Raw genomic sequence first — 19,298 nt, forward strand, 5'->3', positions numbered from 1 at the left:
GAGGGGAATGATGGGGAAACCTTTGTTTAATGAGGAAACCTAATTATTGCGCATCTGGAAGTCTTGGTCCCAACTACAAGCTGTAGGCGGGTACCCCCCCCCCCCCCGCCGCACCCAGGGAAGCAGGGCGCATGCCCCAGTCGTTGGATTTGCATGATAAGGTGCACACGTGAGCCAACTATGGCGGAGCCCCCGCCAGCGGCCAATAGGATCCTGCTCTTACTGCGTGTCCGGGTCACACTGACATCGCGGTCCCCCGACAATAGGCCTTTAAAACCCACTTTAAAAATAAAAGGAGTGTTTTAGTATTGATTCTCGCCGTGGCACGCTAGATTTCTGTGGAAAATAGACATTTTTATAACTGCACATACATTTACTACAAGCAAGGGTTAAAGTATTCAGAATTTAAGGGAAAAAAAGAGAGGGAGAGGAGTCTGTCTAAAGAGCACTAGCGGGAAGTCAAGGAATCCTGGGGACTGCTGCCTTCAGAGCCCTGAGATTTGTGTCAGTATTTTATCTGCCCGGCCTGATCTGTTGCTTTAAAATCACTCCTAGCTCATTGATCAAATGAGCCTCTGAAGCAGAAATATTACATGTACATGCCTGGTTTGAGAAAACAACCCCCAACTGGCCTTTTTCTCCACCCCCATCCTTAGACCCCATTGTCCCTGGGCCTCTAGAACACCTGTGGCTCCAAGCCTCTCCCTTTCTCAGACTTTTCTCAGAAGTGGTCTGTGTGGTGAAATCTGTGGGTAAGCATGTCCACATCTGTGAAATGGGGCTAATTAGGGCAGAAGGAACTAGAAAGGTAGAAACGACATGAATCTCCAGCCTGTTTGGGCCTCTCCCACCTCCATCCAAGCTCTGAGCCTGGAAGGGATGAGGTTGATTCTCTGGGGCTGCAGAAGGGGTGGGCCAGCTGGGAAATATTACCTAGCAGTGCCTGGTCTGTGCACCCAGCACTGCTGCCTGCCCTCACTGCTGCACTGTCCTGACAGTTACCAACCACCCTGTCCTCTTCCCACCATACAGCCTTGCCAGAATTACTGCCCACAAATGGGCCTTCAACATCCCAAGAGTGCTTCTGTCCATGACAGGAAAACTGCTTGTTCATATCATTGAAATAAAACAGGTGGGGATTATTATTTGCAGTTCCTCTCCCCTTTTGTGTAATTCACAAGTCTCCAGTGTAGGATTAAGCTTCAAATGCATTTGGTCAGGTACATACTTTTTAGTGCTTGTTTCAGACAATCACATGCTTAAAACCGTCCCAGCAGTGCCTCTGTTTGTCTCTTCTTCCACCTTTCTCACCCTCTAGGCCCTTCCACTATAACGTAGACTCTTTTTTGTTCTGGAGGGTGTGAACCAGAGTTCCATCCCAGCCCTCCGAGGTGCAAGCCACTAAAGAGTGACTACAAGGTCTTATCTGCTCATCTAAGATCAGTAGTATCTAATCAATAAGCATTAAGTTGACATACTGTTAAGCATTTAGCTGCCAACATCAATGTCTATTTGTGAAGGAGATAGATACCCACTGAACCTTCAGAAGTGCTGGTTGATACCCTCTGAAAAGAGCAAAAAAATGTTATCACAATTGTGCTTTGTAGAAATTAAGCTTTCTCCTAAACTGGCCCAATAGAAAGAGGCTTCAAGATGAGATAGCCATGTTGTGTAAAATGCTTTTGAACACTAGCTTTGAGGGTTTCTCTTGAGCTGACTTAACTTTGTGCTTTAGGAAAATAATAATAACTTTGTGCTTTGGTGTATTTGAAAGAAAATATAAACCTGGGGGGGGAAAAGTCCATTATCCAGTCAATAATTTTCACTGCCCACAGTTGAAGCAAAATCCCTATCTTGGGAGTGGCTGTGAAAAGTGAAGGAGGTTTTGGATAAAACTGAACCAATATAATTCTCAAAGTCATGTCCCAGAACTTTGATGAGAACTCACTGTCATCTTTGGGAGACCAGCAGACTGGGAGTCAGATGGGAAATACTGAGGTGCAGACAGGACAGTGACCTGAACCCAGCCTCTGCCATAGCCTCAGCCTCTGGAGCTGCTGTTTACCGGGATCCGCTCAGCTTTAACACAGACTGTCCCTCGGTCTCTTTGTCTCCCATGTGTGCTGACCTTAGGGTACTTTCTGGCTCCTGCCCATCCCAGTAGGTGTCAGCAGGCTTGTTGGTAAAGCAGCTGAGCTGGGAGCATGCCCTTTCCCATGTGGAGTTGTTTCCCTCTTAAGTGAGGACTTGTCAAGATATAGGGAAATAGCAAAAGGCAAAGGCGGGTAAAAGGGAAGATACTGAGGACAACTGCAAAAATGCAGTTGATAGCACGAAGGCTTCTGGAAACCAATGCTACCTCCTCCTCTTGGAGGAGCGCTATGCCCACAAGTGAGCTGGGGCAGAGAAACCTTCTCCCTCCTGTTCTGGGTCTCCTCTGGTTAGAGGGATGGGGGAGACTCCTTTTTGTCTAGTGCAGGTCAGCCAGGGAGCAGGGCAGGGACTTCCAGTCCTGCTGGAAGTTTTCCAGGAACCCTGTCTCAACGTCTGTCTCTATCTGCTCTCCCGATTTAGCTCTGGTGCCTGGGACCCTCTGACCATGCCTTAGGTGTTACTCTAAGGACATTAAAGATGCTGCAGGAAGCTTTCCTCTGTCTTCCAAAGTCTAGGCAGCTAACCCAAGCCAGTCTGCAGGAGAACAGGGCAAGCATGCCTATCCAGGGCTGGCATTTTCAAACAACCTGGATTACAGGCTGCGTCTTGAATATGAATTAGCCTTCTGCGCTGGTGTGACTCCGTTTTGAAACGCAACTTGTCAAAGTGTGGTTTTAATTAAACATCTTCCGGTCCTGAAAGATTACATGTTTTGTAAAATATATCCTAGCATGAAATTTACTTCCACGATCTGAAATTAGGTACCTTGTAAATGTTTTCATAAAAAAGAAATGGGAAGGGTGTGTGTGAGAGAATGGAACAGTTCATACTCGCTGCGTTTCTTTAAAGCGTCCTGCCAGCCGGCCCAGGCGCCGGACAGGTCCCAGGCCGCCCCGCCAGTGGGCCGGGACAGAGGAGAGACCGCGCGCCCAGGACACGCGAGTAACCCGAACCCGCCCCGGCAGGCGCGGCCCAGCAGCTTTGGCAGTTGGAGACAATTCAGCAGTCAGACAAGTTAATCCCGCACTGATTTGTTTCGAATCCATCTGCAGGACGCCGGATGCCGCCTTCAGCTGCTGCTGCAGACACCTGCCTCCCTCTCCACCCGGGGCCGCTGCGCCTGTCCGGTGAAGTTGAACAGAAGAGACGGGAGGGTGCAGAAGGGCCCCAAAGCTGCACTGCAGACAGCACTTCATCTCGAACGTCCAAGTCCTACTTTAAGAAGTCCTGACTAATATTAAACAGCAGCAATCTCGATCGACAGCCGTCTTAAAGAACTGTCCCCATAACTGTTCCAAAGCAATCTCAAAGCTTTCTTGGACGGAGAAGGACCCCCCCCCCCCCCCCCCCCCCCCCCGCCCAAGGCTCTCTACCACCTACCTGGCGGCGTTTAACATCCAGGTAGCCCTCAGAGAAAAAGGACCCTGTTTTCCCGCCTGGGGGCGGGGAAGGAGCTTGCGCATGTTGCGTCTTTCTATTCCGCACAGAATTAGGAGCTGGGCCCTTGAGGGATTCCCTTTTCTTAACTACTCTCTGAGGATCCGGCCAATTCTGGCGAGATTTGCTGGGCTCGAGTAGAACTTAGCGCCCACGGGGTGGGGTGTGATGGGAGGAAAAGGCGGTAGTGGTGGGTGGAGGGGGACGCATCTCCTTTCTTTCACATAATTGGGGCCGGCGAAACCAGAGGGGGTAGCGCGGTAGGGAGTGTTATTTACCGCCCTCCACCTGAAATAAGCAAGACCAATAACGCGCCACGGTTTTCGCCCTGTTTACTCCATCCCCATTCAGTGATTGGCAAAACAGGCCCTGAAGGCAAAGGCAATAATTGCTCCCCGCTCTCCTTACTAGGGAAAAGTGTGTAGGCATTTGAAGTGTACTAAAAATAAACGAAGGAGCGAGAAAATGAAAAGGGGACAGAGTGACAATTGGCGGCAATTAAAGCGTCTGCGCATGTTGCTGGAGGAGCAGGGACCCACAGCGGTTTTTGTTTTCCCAGGCCTGATGATGTGACTAACTGAGGGAATTTTTGTCCCTGGCTCTGTGTGTGTGTGGGGGTTTGTGTGTGCGCGCGCGCGTGCGCGTTTTCAGCAGCCAAGGAGGCCACTGCAAGGGCCGGGTCCGTGGGTAGGGGGCGGGCAGCCTGGGACCGTTTCTGGGCCCTGAAAACCCGTTTGGCCTTGGGGAAGAGCCAGGTCCAGCTCCCCCTGCCTTGCCAGCCGGTCTCAAGCAAGAGCCTCTGTCTAGCATTCCGCCGCCACCTCTTCCAGGAATTTTGGGACAAGCTTTCAGCTCTAAGGTGTCTAAACTTAACCGGTAAAAACATAATAAGACTAACGCGTGTTTCACCACCACCAGAGATGCAAAGGATAGGAGGCGAGGAGGGAGGGTAAGGGGGGCGGTTAGCCAAATCAAAGCTTGGGAGACATTTTGACAGAGCGCTTGAAACATTACTCTTAATTTTTGGAAGGCTTTCAAGAAGAGAAAGAGGGTGGGGTGGAGAGAACCACAGCTTTCTCCTGTCTGTCACTGGAGCGTCCAAACAGAGAGGGCTCCAACCTCCCCACACGAACACACAGTGAGAAATTGCTTCAAGATACTTACAGTTAGGGCTTTCTTTCCCCAAACTCTATCTGAGCCGTGAACTTTGGGAGGGAAGGGGGAGTCCTGGGTGTCAAAAATCTTCATTGCCTCGAACCCGGGGAGATCAGAAGGGTAATAATCGCAGGCCCTGCGCTCTGTCTGGGCCTGGTTCTGGCCGCCCAGCCTCGCGCCCAAACGGGGGCCCCAGGTGGATCCGCGTCCCCATCCCTACCTCCGCCTCCTTCCCCCACCCTTGTCTAGGGCCACGGAAGGGGGTGGGGGCGACACTGTGCAGCCACCGTCGAGTCCAACTCGGGCTGGCTTCAATGAAAGCTGGCAAATCCGGCGAGTCTCGCAGAAATTTTCTTCGACCCTAATTCAATTTTAAAGCGGATTTTTACTATTAAAAACGCTGCCGAGCAACACATTGAATTAATCTGACTGTACGGTTTTAATTACAGTGAGGCTTTCTCTACAAATCTGTACAAGACAGTGGCTGGCTCGGGGAGGATCTCTGCCTCCTGAATTCCATTATCTGTCCCCACGCCCCACGTTCCCCGCAGACAGCGGCGCGTGGGAGCCAGCTGCGGGCGCAAGCGGTCCTGTTGCCCTCTGCTTCTGCCCGCCCTCGGGCTCCTGTCCTCCCCCGGCCCTTCTTTCATCCCAGCCTGAAGGAGAGCCCTGGACGCCCGCCTGTCTGTTGGCTGCACTGATACCCCGAAAGGCTAGACTGGCTTTTAAACTCTTGGGCCCAAGACTTTTGAGTCTCCAGAGCCTCCTTCTTAAAATGACTCGTTGTAAAAAAAAAAAAAAAATGACTCGTTGTTCCGGGGAGGGTAACCGCTTCTGTAACTTTTGAAAGTGTCCTCCAGCTTCAGCTTGGCAACGTGATGCCCTAGGTGTTTGAAGGAAAAGCAGGCTAAGGGGCAGGGGGCAGAGGGGAGAAAGAGGTAGAGAAAAGGAGTAGGTGGGCCAGCAGGTTTGCTGTCCTGGTGTCCCCCTAACCCTCCCCAAACGGGGCTGTTTTGATCCGCCTTAGTTTTATTTGCTGAACAACTAACATTGTGGGACAGTGATCCCCAATGTACAGGATGGGGAAGAAGATCTGATGAGAGGTACTCTCAAAATGAAGCAGACTCACACTCATTCTCCTGCTCTTGTTCTCCTTCTCTAACTCCCTTCTTTCTATAGCTTCTGCTTTTCCACTCTCTCTGCTTCCCCCCTCCACAGCACCTATGGGAAGAAAGATGATGAACCCAAATATGAACCCAAACGTGTGCCCAAAGCAGCAAAGGCATTGAGCTCCGAGGGAGGGGGCTCCCTTGACGCAGAGGGAGGGGGCTCCCTTGATGCAGAGGGAGGGAGCATTTTTGCTCTCTGTACAAAATCAGTGAAAACTACTGAAAAATACTATTTCATTTCCCTGGATTGGGATGAGGGGGGAGGCTTTCTTTTTCTGAGATTTATGTAAAAAGGATTTTATTTTGAACAAAAGAGAAAAGGCAGAGTTAGGGGAGTGAATTTAATAACCCTTACTTCTAAGGGCTCTCAAACTAGTTGTACTCTAAGGAAAGTTTTGCTAAAAATCTAAGAAGTTATCTTTCCTTTTATTGGGATGTTAGAAAATAAAGGGAATATGTATTGGCATGAGCATGAAACTCACCAGAGCATTGACAACTGAAGGGTAGTCAGGTATAGAACAACTCTCTAATGAAAATGGTTTTTCTTTTTCTGTTGTAAGTAGAGAATCATCTAAGAACTCACATGATAGTAAGAAGTTCCCATCCCAGGTTTTCTGAGAAGTTGTCCCAAGCCTGGTTCTCCCTTAATGTTGAGGCATCTACTGTGACTTTGTTATTGTTACTGCTGATGAAGGGATGCAGGAATTAAAACAGAGGGTGCTTCAAGGCATTTAGGAAGACGCTTGGTCAGCTATATTAACTCCTTATTATGCCTAAAAATAGTCTGCCATTTCCTGTTGATGCTTGTTCCCTGCCACTCACTCAGGGCGGCATTTATCCTCCAATGGTCAGGGGTCCTGGTTTCCAAAGACTGCCTTGAATGAAGCTGACTTCTAACATCTCTGCCTTCCCACTTCCCCAGCTGCAATTCTCAGCAAGGCAAATATGAGGGGCTCTGCTTTGGTTTATCAACAGATTACAAACAGCACCTTACAGCACAAACAGCATCTAATTCTAATCTATTAATAAGTGCTGAAACATTGTTGAGTTCTTTTTTTCTTGGACTGAGAGAAAGAAGAGTATTTGTGTATGAGAGATATGGGGTCCTAGGCTTGATAAAAGAGAGGAAGAAGGGGAAGGAGGAGGGAGAAAGACCGCATACAATCTTCAAATTGAGGAAGAAAGAAGTAAGTATTGTTTTTCCCCCCTGGATCCATACTAGGCCCAGTATATTGACTCTCTCTGTTAAGAAAACTTTGGATGATCACAGAGCCTGGAAATGTGGTCAGGGAGAGGCAGAAGGTGTTGAATTTGAAAACCTGGAGTCGGATTTGAAACCTGGAGTTGAATTTGAAAACCAGGTTCAAAAAGATCTGGAAAAGGAGCTTCCAAGTTAAGACATCCTTAGTTGATTGTCTCCAAACTGGACAGTCTAGAAAAAGTCTGTGAAGCCCCCAGTAGGTGTCACCGGTCCTTGCCATCTGTGCTGTGGTCTTCTAGCTAACTGTTCTCAGGCTCGGGACTGGATAGAGGAGAGAGATGTTGTCCCCAGACTTCAGTGAGCCTCTTTCTGCAGAAGGGGTAAACAGGGACCACTTTCTAGTTGCTTTTGGGGGAAGCCTGGGAGCTGAGGGTGCTAAGACGGCATTATAGTTTTATCCCTAGAGAAAACAATGCCGTAATAATTAGTGCTTTCTTGACTAGTCTGACACTTTTGACTCCTCCTGAAGATACCATCACTGGCCTGGGCCAAGAAGTTTGGAAAAGGGCAGCTCTCATGTTCCCCCCTCAAGCTTTCCCAGGTGTATGTGTTGGGAGAGGGGGAAAAAGGTGCCTGGGTTTGCAGGATATGAAGCACTCTTTTCCTACACATGTACACAAACAGAATTTTACATTGAATGGGTAAAGACTAGCAAGAATCTTTTTTTTTTTTTTTCCTACTAATGTCTCCCGTTGAGAAGGGGGTTTCTTAGCATGGCCATGTAAATTAATACCGAGTTATTTCTTTGAATTCAAAGGCTATTTATCCAGGTCTAATTTCTTTAGAATTAACGTGATAACTGAGCCCAACTTAGCAACCAAAACCAGTCAGGCCCTGCCTGGCTTGAATGTACTTCTACAGCCTGAGGAGGCTGCAGACCCTCCACTGGCCCCAATCTACTCCTTCACCCATGTACTGCTGCAAACACTGGTCCATCGATAAAACAGAAGGGGACTTTCCCACCCAAAAAGTACCCTCCTCTCACAGTGGCCTTGGGCACGCTGACCCCCACACAGGGTCCTGTGCTGGCAATCAGTTGGTATTTCTCTCTAAATAACACTGACAGCTGGAATACAAGCCCCAACACCTCGATGTCTTAAAAAGCAAAAGGCAGCTTAGGCCTCCAACCCTGCCTCTTTAAACTTTTTAGTGAATGTGACCCTCACCTCCTATAGGCCCTAAAAGAGCCTGAGGTCTCCAGATCGCTGGCTTTACTTCTATTTTGAATGATAAAGACTTGTTAGGCCTCACCTGCGCTCCTCCTCCCACCACTCCCCCAGGGCTGGCTCGGTTCCCCTGCCGGCAAGACAAAGAGGTCAGAGCCAGGACCCGGCTGGTGGCCAGCATGGCGCAGGGGCCTGGAGCCCCTGAAGTGGGCGCCTTCGCTTGGAAGCCCTGAGGAATCTGGGAGTTCTTGACTCTCGAGGATGGGCTGGAGGTGCCAGCTGGACGGGAACAAACCAAGGGTGACGAGCCTTAGCTCACTACTGCCGCTCAAGACCCTGGGTGAAGGACTTAGCCTGCTTTATTTGGAGAGAAGAGAAGGCGGGCAGCCTGCAGCCAGCCACTGAGCCCCAAACTCCTCGCACCGAGACTGATGGCAGAGGCCACACGTGGCAGCCCCTCCGCGTGGGCCACCTTGGCACGCTGTGTGGGGCCACGCTAGCTCTTCCCAGGACTCGCTGGAAAGCCCAGTGCTCAAGTCTGCAGTTCGGATTCTACCCTGCAAGCGCGCTTAGAGACCTCAGTGATGCCGGGTTGGTCCCCTCATAGTTGGTTCCGCTCCCCAGCCCTTGGCTGTCTGAGCCCACTCTGGGTCGCTCAGTAGGTCTTTACGCAAAAACTGCCACCTCGGTGCAGTTGCACACTTGCTTCTCTGGGACACAGGGTTGAGATTTTATCCTCTAATGGGGGAGGGATAAGAGCCCTGTAGCTACTACTCAAACATTTCCAGCCCTCCGTGCTTTCTCGGGTATTAAGAAAACGGGAAAAAAAGAAAAAGAAGAAATCCTTTGCTAATAAAGGCTTCTATGCTCTGGATCTGGTGCCCAGTGAGGGGGCCTTGACGGGCGGCCACAACCCGCCCGGCTCCGGGTGCCGCCAGAGTCGGGGGGGAGCCGGCAAGGAAGGCAGAGCACCTGCGAACAGAAAGAAACGCACATGCACAGGGGCGGGGGCCGGTAGGGGGGGCCTTCACCGTGTTAACAGCAAGCTGCAGGGTATAAAGCAATAAAACTGCCACGTCTACCTGCTGGCTTTGAGGACCTTACAAACAAGCTCGGCGCGCAGCCCGGGTGTACCGTGCACACACCAGGGGAGGGAGGAGAAGACCTTCTCTTTCTCTGACTTTCCCTTCTCCACCGCAGTCCCCGACAGATGCACACCCTACACACATCTCCCCCTCACCCAGCCCACCTTTCATTTTCCTTGGAGGTTTTTTGGTGTTGTTTTAATTCATTGCCGATTTGTAAACGCGTGGATCGGGTTACGGGTTCGCGTGTTAAAGCGAACCTCTTGTTAAAAGGAGGGGAACAAGGCACGCCACTTAAAAATGAATTCAGAGTTACTGAACCGGCTCCCAGGACTCCAAAAGTTAAGCGCAGCAGGCTAGGAAAGGGAGGGGGAGAGGCGACTAAACGCTGCTGCCCTGAGAACCTTGGAAAACTCTCGGGCAGCCAGTTTCAGGTCATCTGATAAGATGGAGGAAGGAAGGAAGGAAGGAAAGAAAGAAAGAAAAAGAAAAAGACAAGCTAGTCTAGCCCTGCCTTGAGACCCGGGGCTGGGAGCTGGGAAAATCAATTAGCATAAGCCGCTATCGGTCCGCGCAATGAGTTGGAGCTGCGGGTCTGCAGTCATCTTTTCTGAAGTTACCGGACGAACGGCACCACTAAATTCTCCGTTTCTCAGGTCCCTTGGGTCACCCATCCTATGGAGTTCAAGCGAGGAGGGTGCAAAGAAGGCTCGCGTAGTTTTCCCAAAGGCAGACCTACAATAGTCCCCACAACCTCTAGACACGTTGGCCCGGAGTTGTTAGATTGTATGTTTCTTGGTGTGGCCAAAGGCTTGGGGCTTAGATCTATTCGCAGACTAAAAGCTGGCGCCGAGCCCATAGGGGTCTGCATGCCTTGCCCACCCAGTCCCGGTCCACTGGCACTGCCGACTCCCGGAGTCTCCCCGAGGTCCCAGGACCCTGACCCAGGCACCACCCAGCCTGCCCTCCTCGGCGCCCGATCCCCAGTCCAGCTCTCCTACCTGGTGGCCGGGCCTGAGAGGCATGCTCGGGCTCTGCTGACTCTGCTCAGTCTGGAGATTAGAGGGAGAGAGGCTAGATCCGCAGCCCTGGGCTGCTCCGAACTTAATGTCTTTCCCCAGTCCATCTTTGAAAGAGAAGTGGTTCTACCACCTGGATGTGCGGATATAAATCCCCTTGCAAATAATAAATGGATTAATAATAACAAGGTATGAAGTTCTTTTTATAGAAAAAAAGGAGAGAATTGAAACTAAATGCGGCAGTTAGACAACCATTTTGATAAGAGGATAATTGAGGCGACACTGGTGTATAATTAGAGGATAATTTATGCTATATCCACTTTTATTCCACCTCCCAAAATAAACCCAGTCCATAATCATTACAGGCAAATTGTTCTGAATTTTATAGCAGCAATTTGAACAAAGTACTGCAGTTAATCATGGGAGATTTTTGTGTATTCCTGATTAGAACTCTAATTGCCTCCTTCCAGAAAGTAAAAATAACTGTAAAACGACTCTATTTTTATCATTAACAATGTTGACAATAAAATAAAATCAATTGGAATTGTAATCGAGAGACAAATTTAGGACGAAGGCACTTTTACTTGGGTAGTTTATATTGTAATCAAGATTTGCCAAACCACTAACCGCATGTATCATTTGCATATATTTGAAAGCATTACAGTAGCTTCTGTTTTCAATAGGAAAAAATGCATTACTGTCAGTCCTCCAACGACGTGCTTTCAGAAGAAGCTGCTGCGTTCTGAGGGGAAAAAAAAGATTTCTCCCCCTTTTTTGTTCACTATATAGGAAATATAGCCTGAAACAGCAAGAACCTCGCCAGAACAGTGTTTAATTTTTCTTCTTCTTTACCCCCTCACCCCACTCCACCCATGGGGTCGGTACCAGGTGTGGGGCTTTTCTTCCCTTTGTGGTTTCAATAAAGTACGTCTAGAAAAATCCACGGTGACAGGGCGCTCCCGCGGGACTGCAGGGGGACTGGGGGCGGGGTGGGGGTAGGTCAAGGGAGGGACCCCTGCTTTAAATGCAGAGGGCACTGCTTCGGAACACAGGCAGCCTGCTAGGGTGCGAAGGGACTGCGAGAGAGCAGCCCTCTGCCAGGCAGTTCCAAGGCTGCGGTATTGGGAACTGAGGCTCCGGGTTTGGGGGTGCGAGCTGCGGCGGGAGGCGTCGGCGACCGGCCGGGCGGAGGCAACTCCCTCCTCGGAGGCAACTCCCTCCTCGGAGGCCCCGTGCACGGAGCCGCGCGGCCCCCGGCTGCAGCTCGGGGCAGGGATTGGAGTTGCCGAAGGTAGGCGAAGAACTCGGTGAGCGGCGCACACACCAGTGGAAGCCGTGCGCCTGTGACGTCAGGGGGCGACTGACCAATGGGGAGGCGCTGCCCTTTGGAGACAAACCATTCGACTCGTGGCGTCTGCATCAAGTCTGAAAGCAGACGCGCAACTTTCGCAGAATCCACCTTAAAATCTCTGCCTTAAACTGCACCAGCCCCCAAAAAATCCAAGGGGGGAAAAGAAGGGGGGGAGAGCAGAGTCCCCCCTCCCCCCTCTCCTCTCCCATCCCTCCCCCTTCCTCCTCCCTTTGAGTTAACAAGGCCCCGCTCACTATATCTCTTTATATTAAATATATATATATTAGAGAAGAGCGAGGGAGAGGGAGAACCACCTCCGCCCCCTCTTTTTTTTAAAAAAATTTTTTAAATTTTTTTTTTTTTTTGCAAGGATCCCAAGAGCTAAGGTGGCTGCAGAGGGGAGAGCGGCGCGAGCCAAGTGGGGGAGGGTGGAGGAAACCCGGGAGAAGGCTTTCTCCAGCCCCCAAAGTTTTGATGATGACCATGACTACGATGGCTGACGGCTTGGAAGGCCAGGACTCGTCCAAATCCGCCTTCATGGAGTTCGGGCAACAACAGCAGCAGCAGCAACAGCAGCAGCAGCAGCAGCAACAGCAACCGCCGCCGCCGCCGCCGCCGCCGCACTCTCAGCAGAGCTCCCCGGCCATGGCAGGCGCGCACTACCCTCTGCACTGCCTGCACTCGGCGGCGGCGGCGGCGGCGGCAGCCGGCTCGCACCACCACCACCACCAGCACCACCACCACGGCTCGCCCTACGCGTCGGGCGGCGGCAACTCCTACAACCACCGCTCGCTCGCCGCCTACCCCTACATGAGCCACTCGCAGCACAGCCCTTACCTCCAGTCCTACCACAACAGCAGCGCGGCCGCCCAGACGCGAGGGGACGACACAGGTGAGAGGCCGCTGGGGCAGCTCGCTTCTCCCGCCTCCCGGCTGCCCCCCACCCCGCCCGCCCGCCCCGCTCACTTCCTCAATGCCCAGGCCTCCGCCGGCCCCCTCCCCCAGGCGGCCCGGCGCGCCCCCGGCCAGGCCTGGTGCGCGCCCGCTTGCCTGGCGCCTGCCTGCCGGCCTCGCAGGGCCGGGCCCCTTCGCGCCGCCCCGGACCCTAGGCTTCCCTGCGGCTCGACCCGCCTCGCTCCCTCGTCTCCGGCGCGTCGCTCGGGCCGCGCCTCCGACTCGGCGCAGGCTTCGCTCGACCAACTGGCCCGCACTGCGCTCTCCAGCCCGCAGGGTCTGTGCGCCCTTTTGCCTCTCTCCTCCCCTCCGGGTTTTGACCCACGTTTGGCAGGACTGGGGACATTTCTAGGCTAGAATTGGGGAGCGTGTTTTGCTCTCCCACTTAGTCCGGGCAGCCGGTGGCCTACTTTGCGTGGAGCGCTGGTGCGCTTCGGTGACCCGGGGGGAAGCTGGCATGGCCTCCGGCTCTGGTTAAGCTGGTGACAATTGGGCTCTCTCCCGCGGACTTTGAGATGTCTCCCACCCCTACTTCTTACGGGGCCCTCTCCCTTGGGTTTGTGATAGCTGCTGGCTACTCCTTTGTTCGTGGAAGTGAAGCCCAGGGCTCAGCACTCGTGGGGGACAAAGTTGCCGCGTGAGGCTCAACCCGCTCCGGTGCTGATCTGAGCCTCTGGTAGTGTTTTGTTTGGGTTTTGGTCCCTCTCGGCAGACTCATTTTCGAACACACCGAGGTATCTTGATGCACCCGGCTTCGAGCTAGTGACATCAAGCCAACTGGCCGCAAAATCACTAGCGTGCAAGCACACCTGAAGGCACTGTAAAGCCAGACCGAGGGGGCCCTGCTTCTCGGCGGAGAGAGCAGCTGCCCCGCGGCGCCGCGCATCCCGGAGAGCGGCCGGCGCCGCCTCCGCTGCGGCGGAGCTAGGCTGTTTGCCCCTCGGCCCAGGGCGCTCCCTTCACCCAACCACCGCACGTTATTTTAGAGCCAGAGTCAGGGTCTGAAAGTAGCTTTTTTGCAGCCGCCGGGATTACCCGGGCACTGGGAACCCAGAGAGGTCAGGATGGCTTGGGGACGCTTCGAGGAAACTGTTCATGGCTTTGAAGAGTCTCGGCACAGGCCAGGCCAAGCTCGGGGAGACTGCAGCAGTAGCCTCACGAGTGATCACTCCTCTGAATCCTTTGCTTGCAGATCAACAAAAAACCACAGTGATTGAAAATGGGGAAATCAGGTTCAATGGCAAAGGGAAAAAGATTCGGAAGCCTCGGACCATTTACTCCAGCCTGCAGCTCCAGGCTTTAAACCATCGCTTTCAGCAGACTCAGTACCTGGCGCTTCCCGAGAGAGCTGAACTGGCAGCTTCCTTAGGACTGACACAAACACAGGTAATTCCAGAGAAGCCCTGAAATGCTGACCCTCACTTGCAGATCGGGCAGGGAGCTCATCAGGAGGAATTCTTGGCCTAGTCAACCAAAGATGGAAGGAGCTTAATGACAAATGCCTTTGCTCCAGTTATGCACTTTTCTGGGACAACACAGTTTGGAATAAATGACCTGGTATTGAATACTGGATTGGATTTGCACATCCTCCCCCCCGACCCTCAGCGACCCCACCCCAGCCTAGTTCCTTTGGTGGTCAAACTCGTTATTTAATCAAGTCCTATTCCAGTAGAGCAACACAAAAGAGAGCAAACAAGTAGGAGAAAGAGAAAAAGATATTCAGACCAGGCGGGCAGTATAAGACCCATGTTTCTTAAGGATCCTTTTGTGGGCCCTGGGACTTTAAGAGGATTATAACTCATTGACATTGAAAGAATTATGAAGTGAAAAGGATGGGTTAGCCAGACATGCACAGGTTCCAATAGGATTTGGTAAAGTGACCAAGGTGAAAACTGTTCATCCTAGGATGGGTGAGGTGAGTCTTTCTGAAAATTGTCCTCAGTTCAGTTGGTTAAATCATCCTGGTTGACTGGCTGGTGCAGGCTAAGGAATCTGGATCACAGAATTTGGGCATAATGGCAGAGCCGGAGATCAAAGAGGAATGTGCCCAAATTATAGCAGATGAAGCCTCGGTTAAGTACAGTTGCTGAAGTTCTCCGGTCTTACTAATTTGAAAGACATATGGGGCATTTTAGACTTCACAGGAAGAGGTTTTAGGTAGGTATATTAGGACCCTTGTCAGAGAGCCAGGCTGCAGACACCTGAGGTTTTTGTCCCTGTCGATTAACTTGGCTGCATGGGGTGGTAGGCCTCATCTGAAATGGATGCTCTTCAGCAAGGGGACATCAGGTCTCTGAGACCCTGGCTGGGGACTGATTGTGTGCTGAGACTGAGACTGACTGTCTCAGCACAGATGCTCCTTAAGCTCTTTCTTTTCAATTCAGCCTGCTTTCTCTCACCATGATGCCACTGGAAATATTTGGGGTTTGAGATGAAGGGATTCCTGCTATTCAGTAACTTGTACTCCTTTTGGAAAAGCAGATTCCTAAGGCTAAGTAATTTTAAAGGTAAATGAAGCTGTACCATAGAAGGTCCTTCTTCACATAAAGTAGATCTGGGATGTTAGCTTGGATACGCTCCTATCCTAGACTCCTGGTTTGCATTTAATATTCAGGAGCCCTTTGACTTTTAGTGCCTGCTCTAACAATCATGACCACAATTTGACTAAACAACATACCAAGTAGGGAATGAATGAGGCACAGTCACTCATTGCTGCAGGATTATGTCAGAAGAAAGGTGCTCCATGTACAGTGGGTGGCATATGCAGTGTATGCCTATGTATGTATATTCAACGCGTTTGGGTTTTAAACTGCTCTCAGTCGTTTGCTCAGGGCACATCCAGACTATTAGAGGAAGTGCATCCAGTTAGCTTCAATCTGAAAAATTCACCGTGTAAAAATCCTCCTTTAGAGTTTGAACCTGGCTATCTCCTTGGCCTTTATTCTAGTTTTATTCTTATGCTGTTGTTTCAAACCTAGGCTTCTATCTAACTGAGAAGTTACAATGACTTTAGGTATCCCGACAAGATACCAAGTAAACCAAGTAAACGGCGGGCGGGTAGGGTGGGGTGGGGTGAAGTGGCGGGGAGAGGGGAGCGGCTAGAAAGAAGTGGAGGAAGGCGGGGTCTTGAGGGCTTCGCGTTGGCGGGTTGTCTTTTTTTCTTTTTTCACTGTAGGCACCGGTTCAATGTTTTTCGGGCCTAATGATCGCTGCTGCGTTTCTTTCTAGGTGAAGATATGGTTTCAGAACAAACGCTCTAAGTTTAAGAAACTGCTGAAGCAGGGCAGTAACCCGCACGAGAGCGACCCTCTCCCGGGCTCCGCGGCCCTGTCGCCGCGCTCGCCGGCGCTCCCTCCGGTGTGGGACGTTTCCGCCTCGGCCAAGGGCGTCAGTATGCCCCCCAACAGCTACATGCCCGGTTACTCGCATTGGTACTCCTCTCCACACCAGGACACGATGCAGAGACCACAGATGATGTGAGTTATCCAAGGGCAAAAGATACCCTAGGGCGACGTCTGAACAAGGCAAGGAGGATCCGGGACCTGCTTGCATCTGCCAAACCGAGCCGAAGGAGCAGGCTCGGGAGAACTCTTACGTGTGGCCAGACTGGGCGCTTGTTCCCTTCTCTCTCCTCTCCCATCCCCTTGGTCTCTCTCTCTCATACTCTGCCTTTTTCTTTTTTTGCCTCCCTCCTTCCCGCTTTTCTTTTTAAAATTCCTTTCTCCACCTGCCTTTTCCCTTGAGCAGCCTCAGTAATTGATTTTGAATCTTAGAGAGAGAGAAGGAGAAACAGAGAGAGAGAGAGACTGGTTTCTAAGCCAGTGCTCCTGAAGCCTCTCACTGTAAGGATATTTTCCCTCACCCCTTGGGATCCAGGCTCTGAGCCTCTTTTTCTCTTTGGGAGTATCCATCAAAACAACTTTTTAAAGCAGACATTTTCCCCCACCAGAAGAATCTGTGCAAACATGGCAGCGTTTTTACTTGTTTAATGAGCTTAAGACATTACATGATGAAAAAGAAGCAGTTTGGACTCCTGCATTTTTATTTACAATCCCAGACTGACAAAAAAAAAAAAAAAGAAAGAAAGAACAGAAAAGAAAAAGAAACCCTAACAGCCCTTCTCTAAAGAAAAAGGAAAAATCGGCTGTAAGATTAGAACATTGCCACGAAAGGAATGCTGCATGTTTTATCAAAATGCAATGAGCAAGAATGATGATTTAAACAAAACAAAACCACTTTCCCTCCACCCCTATCCCCAAACCCTGAACTGCAATCAGGAAAGACAGAGGAAACAACCAAAATCACCATTCTATTGCTTTGATATCTTTACTAGGTGAATTGGTGGCATTCACTAAGCTAATAGGGACATTTATATCAAGAAACATTTCTGTATATATTGTTGAATTTTAGTTGTACATATACTTTGTATGTTTTTGTCTTCTTTCATATATGGAGTAAAAGCCAAAATGCTGAGAGTGTCCGGTCTATTTCTCTTTGTGTGTCTCTGTCTTACCACCCCCTTTCCCTCCCCCCAGTATATTTTCTATCACTCTTAAAAGAATTCCTATTTCCTAATATGGGAAACCCTATGTATAAACATCAAGTGCCTGCAAAGATATCGGTTTGCAGCACTAACCTTTGTCTTAAGTACTTTAACCATAGATGTTTTCTCAACTTCCTTTATATATTCTATTTTATTATAATTTCTACACATTTATCTATTTTTAAGAATCATTAGAACGATCTAACCCCAGGTTAACCTCTAGACAGCCAGTAGTTTCCAGTGCTGAAACTGAGTATTCTCCTTTCCCTTTCCTCAGCCAAAATAATACAGCTGTATTTGTCTTTGTTTGGAAGCAGCTTTTTGTTTTTTGTTTTTTTTTAAACAAAAAAAAGGAAAGAATCAGAGGGAAAAAAACAGAAACTAAATGCACAATTATGACTATTTCACATTTACAACCCTTTGCAAGCTAACTAGATAGGAAAACACACAATCCTGGATGAAATACATCCTTCTTTCTGATCTTGTAGAAAGCACAGAAATAATGAAAATGAAAAGTCCTTTCGTCATGCAAGCAGGAAGCCCCATACTGCGAGAATTAATGGCTACAGACCTGGGCATCCTTCAAATTATGAACCTTGAAACCACTGAGCCATTTATCAGAAGTCAATAGAGATACTCAGAGTGCTCCATATAATGACAGCGACATACAGTCGTGCAAAAGGACAGTCACTATAATTAGACACAAAGCAAAGACTACTTACCAATATACCCGTTCCTTTTTTTGTTGAGCAACTTCCACGCTCAGTCAGTCTTCAGAATGGTTTAAAACCGATCAGTCTTGTCATTTTCTAGCATTCGTATTGTTACATTAGGAAAAATGTTTTCTTTTCTTTTTTCCCCCTTCCTACTGTGAAACTTTGGGTTCGTAGCTCCCCAGGATCAATTCTGAACAAAGCCTCCAGCTGCAGTGCCATCCAATTTGAAGCAGACATTGGGGACAATTTAAGGTTTTTATCCACAAGAAGGTTTTTTTCCATTCTCTTAAATGCAGCCATAATTAGAGTAATTTTTCATGTAGCCCGCTGATTACAGCGTTTTTACCGTCAAAGATAATTACCTGTAATTTTCTTCCACTTTTAATACTAAAAAGCCATCTTTATTTAGATTCAGGAACAGGAAAGGCGAAACAAAAGAGGGAAATTATTCTGTTATTCATACACAAATTGCAGAGACGTAGGACCTAAAATTGAAAATTAACCAAAATTATAATGCTGAAAAGAATGGAAGAGGCTGCAGAAGTACAGCTGGTAGTGGGGCTTTGCTGAATTATTCAAATTACGTTAGAGAAAGCTACCATACATCGAAACCAACACTGATTTTTCTTAAAAAAATCACCAGACACACGCCAAACCACTGAGAGTGCATGTAATTCTGAAACCCAGAAACTGCATCAACACATTGGAGATGTTACCATGATGCTCCAGTGTGGATCTTTCTATCTCTTAATACAAGTTTAATGAAACAGGACGTTCTATCAAGGGGTCCTCCCAGGAAGTGGCATTGGAAATGGGCTTCCTCTGGGTCCTCTGAACAGCAAGGGTTAATAATTTTCGCTCTTTAGAAGGTATTGACCCCCATAGTAAACTGATCCCCCAGAGAGGGATTGGTAGGAGGGGCGTGGGTGAAGTCTCAGCGTCTACTACGCCTCCCCACGTTGGAACTTCCCAGAGTTCGAGTTCTAGAGCCTCGTTCTGACAATATTTTTCAAGTTAAAAGAAAGGAACAAGAGTGGCGAAGAGTGAGAGTGAAGGGGAGAAGTTTCTTCTCGGTGCCAATAAGCATCTCATTTATTTTTTTGACATAATTTAGCACAAGCGTTCCTCCAGAGAAAGGCCTTTCTGTTTCTGTGCTGAGGTGAGAGAAACAAAAATTTCTCAGGCTCCCACCCGTAAACTCTCTAGCTGCTTCCAGCGTCTACAGGGTCAGGAAACAGCGTCATCTATAGATAGAACTGCACCGCGTCTGCGAGAGTCTTCCTTGGCT

At 49.7% G+C, this 19,298-nt stretch overlaps 1 protein-coding gene and 1 long non-coding RNA gene across 4 annotated transcripts in view; one reads left to right on the plus strand and one right to left on the minus strand.

The window, feature by feature from the left end:
* Positions 1 to 12,716, minus strand: part of LOC109558230 (uncharacterized) — a 37,147-nt gene extending 24,431 nt beyond the window's left edge. For 2 of the 3 annotated variants that reach the window (XR_011566174.1, XR_002180628.2), the window contains exon 1: positions 10,429 to 10,919. This is a non-coding gene — a long non-coding RNA (uncharacterized lncRNA). Of the gene's footprint in view, positions 1 to 10,428; positions 10,920 to 12,634 lie in introns of those variants that run through there. The other variant, XR_002180629.2, reaches the window with a different exon arrangement.
* Positions 11,821 to 17,226, plus strand: DLX6 (distal-less homeobox 6). Its single transcript, XM_019959720.2, has 3 exons — positions 11,821 to 12,689; positions 13,944 to 14,137; positions 15,980 to 17,226. The coding sequence occupies exons 1-3, from the start codon at positions 12,272 to 12,274 to the stop codon at positions 16,229 to 16,231; spliced, it is 864 nt and encodes a 287-aa protein (XP_019815279.2). The 5' UTR covers positions 11,821 to 12,271; the 3' UTR covers positions 16,232 to 17,226.
* The last annotated feature ends 2,072 nt before the right edge of the window (positions 17,227 to 19,298 follow it).

This window comes from Bos indicus, chromosome 4, assembly GCF_029378745.1.
Source record: "Bos indicus isolate NIAB-ARS_2022 breed Sahiwal x Tharparkar chromosome 4, NIAB-ARS_B.indTharparkar_mat_pri_1.0, whole genome shotgun sequence".
NCBI classification, from domain to species: domain Eukaryota; kingdom Metazoa; phylum Chordata; class Mammalia; order Artiodactyla; family Bovidae; genus Bos; species Bos indicus.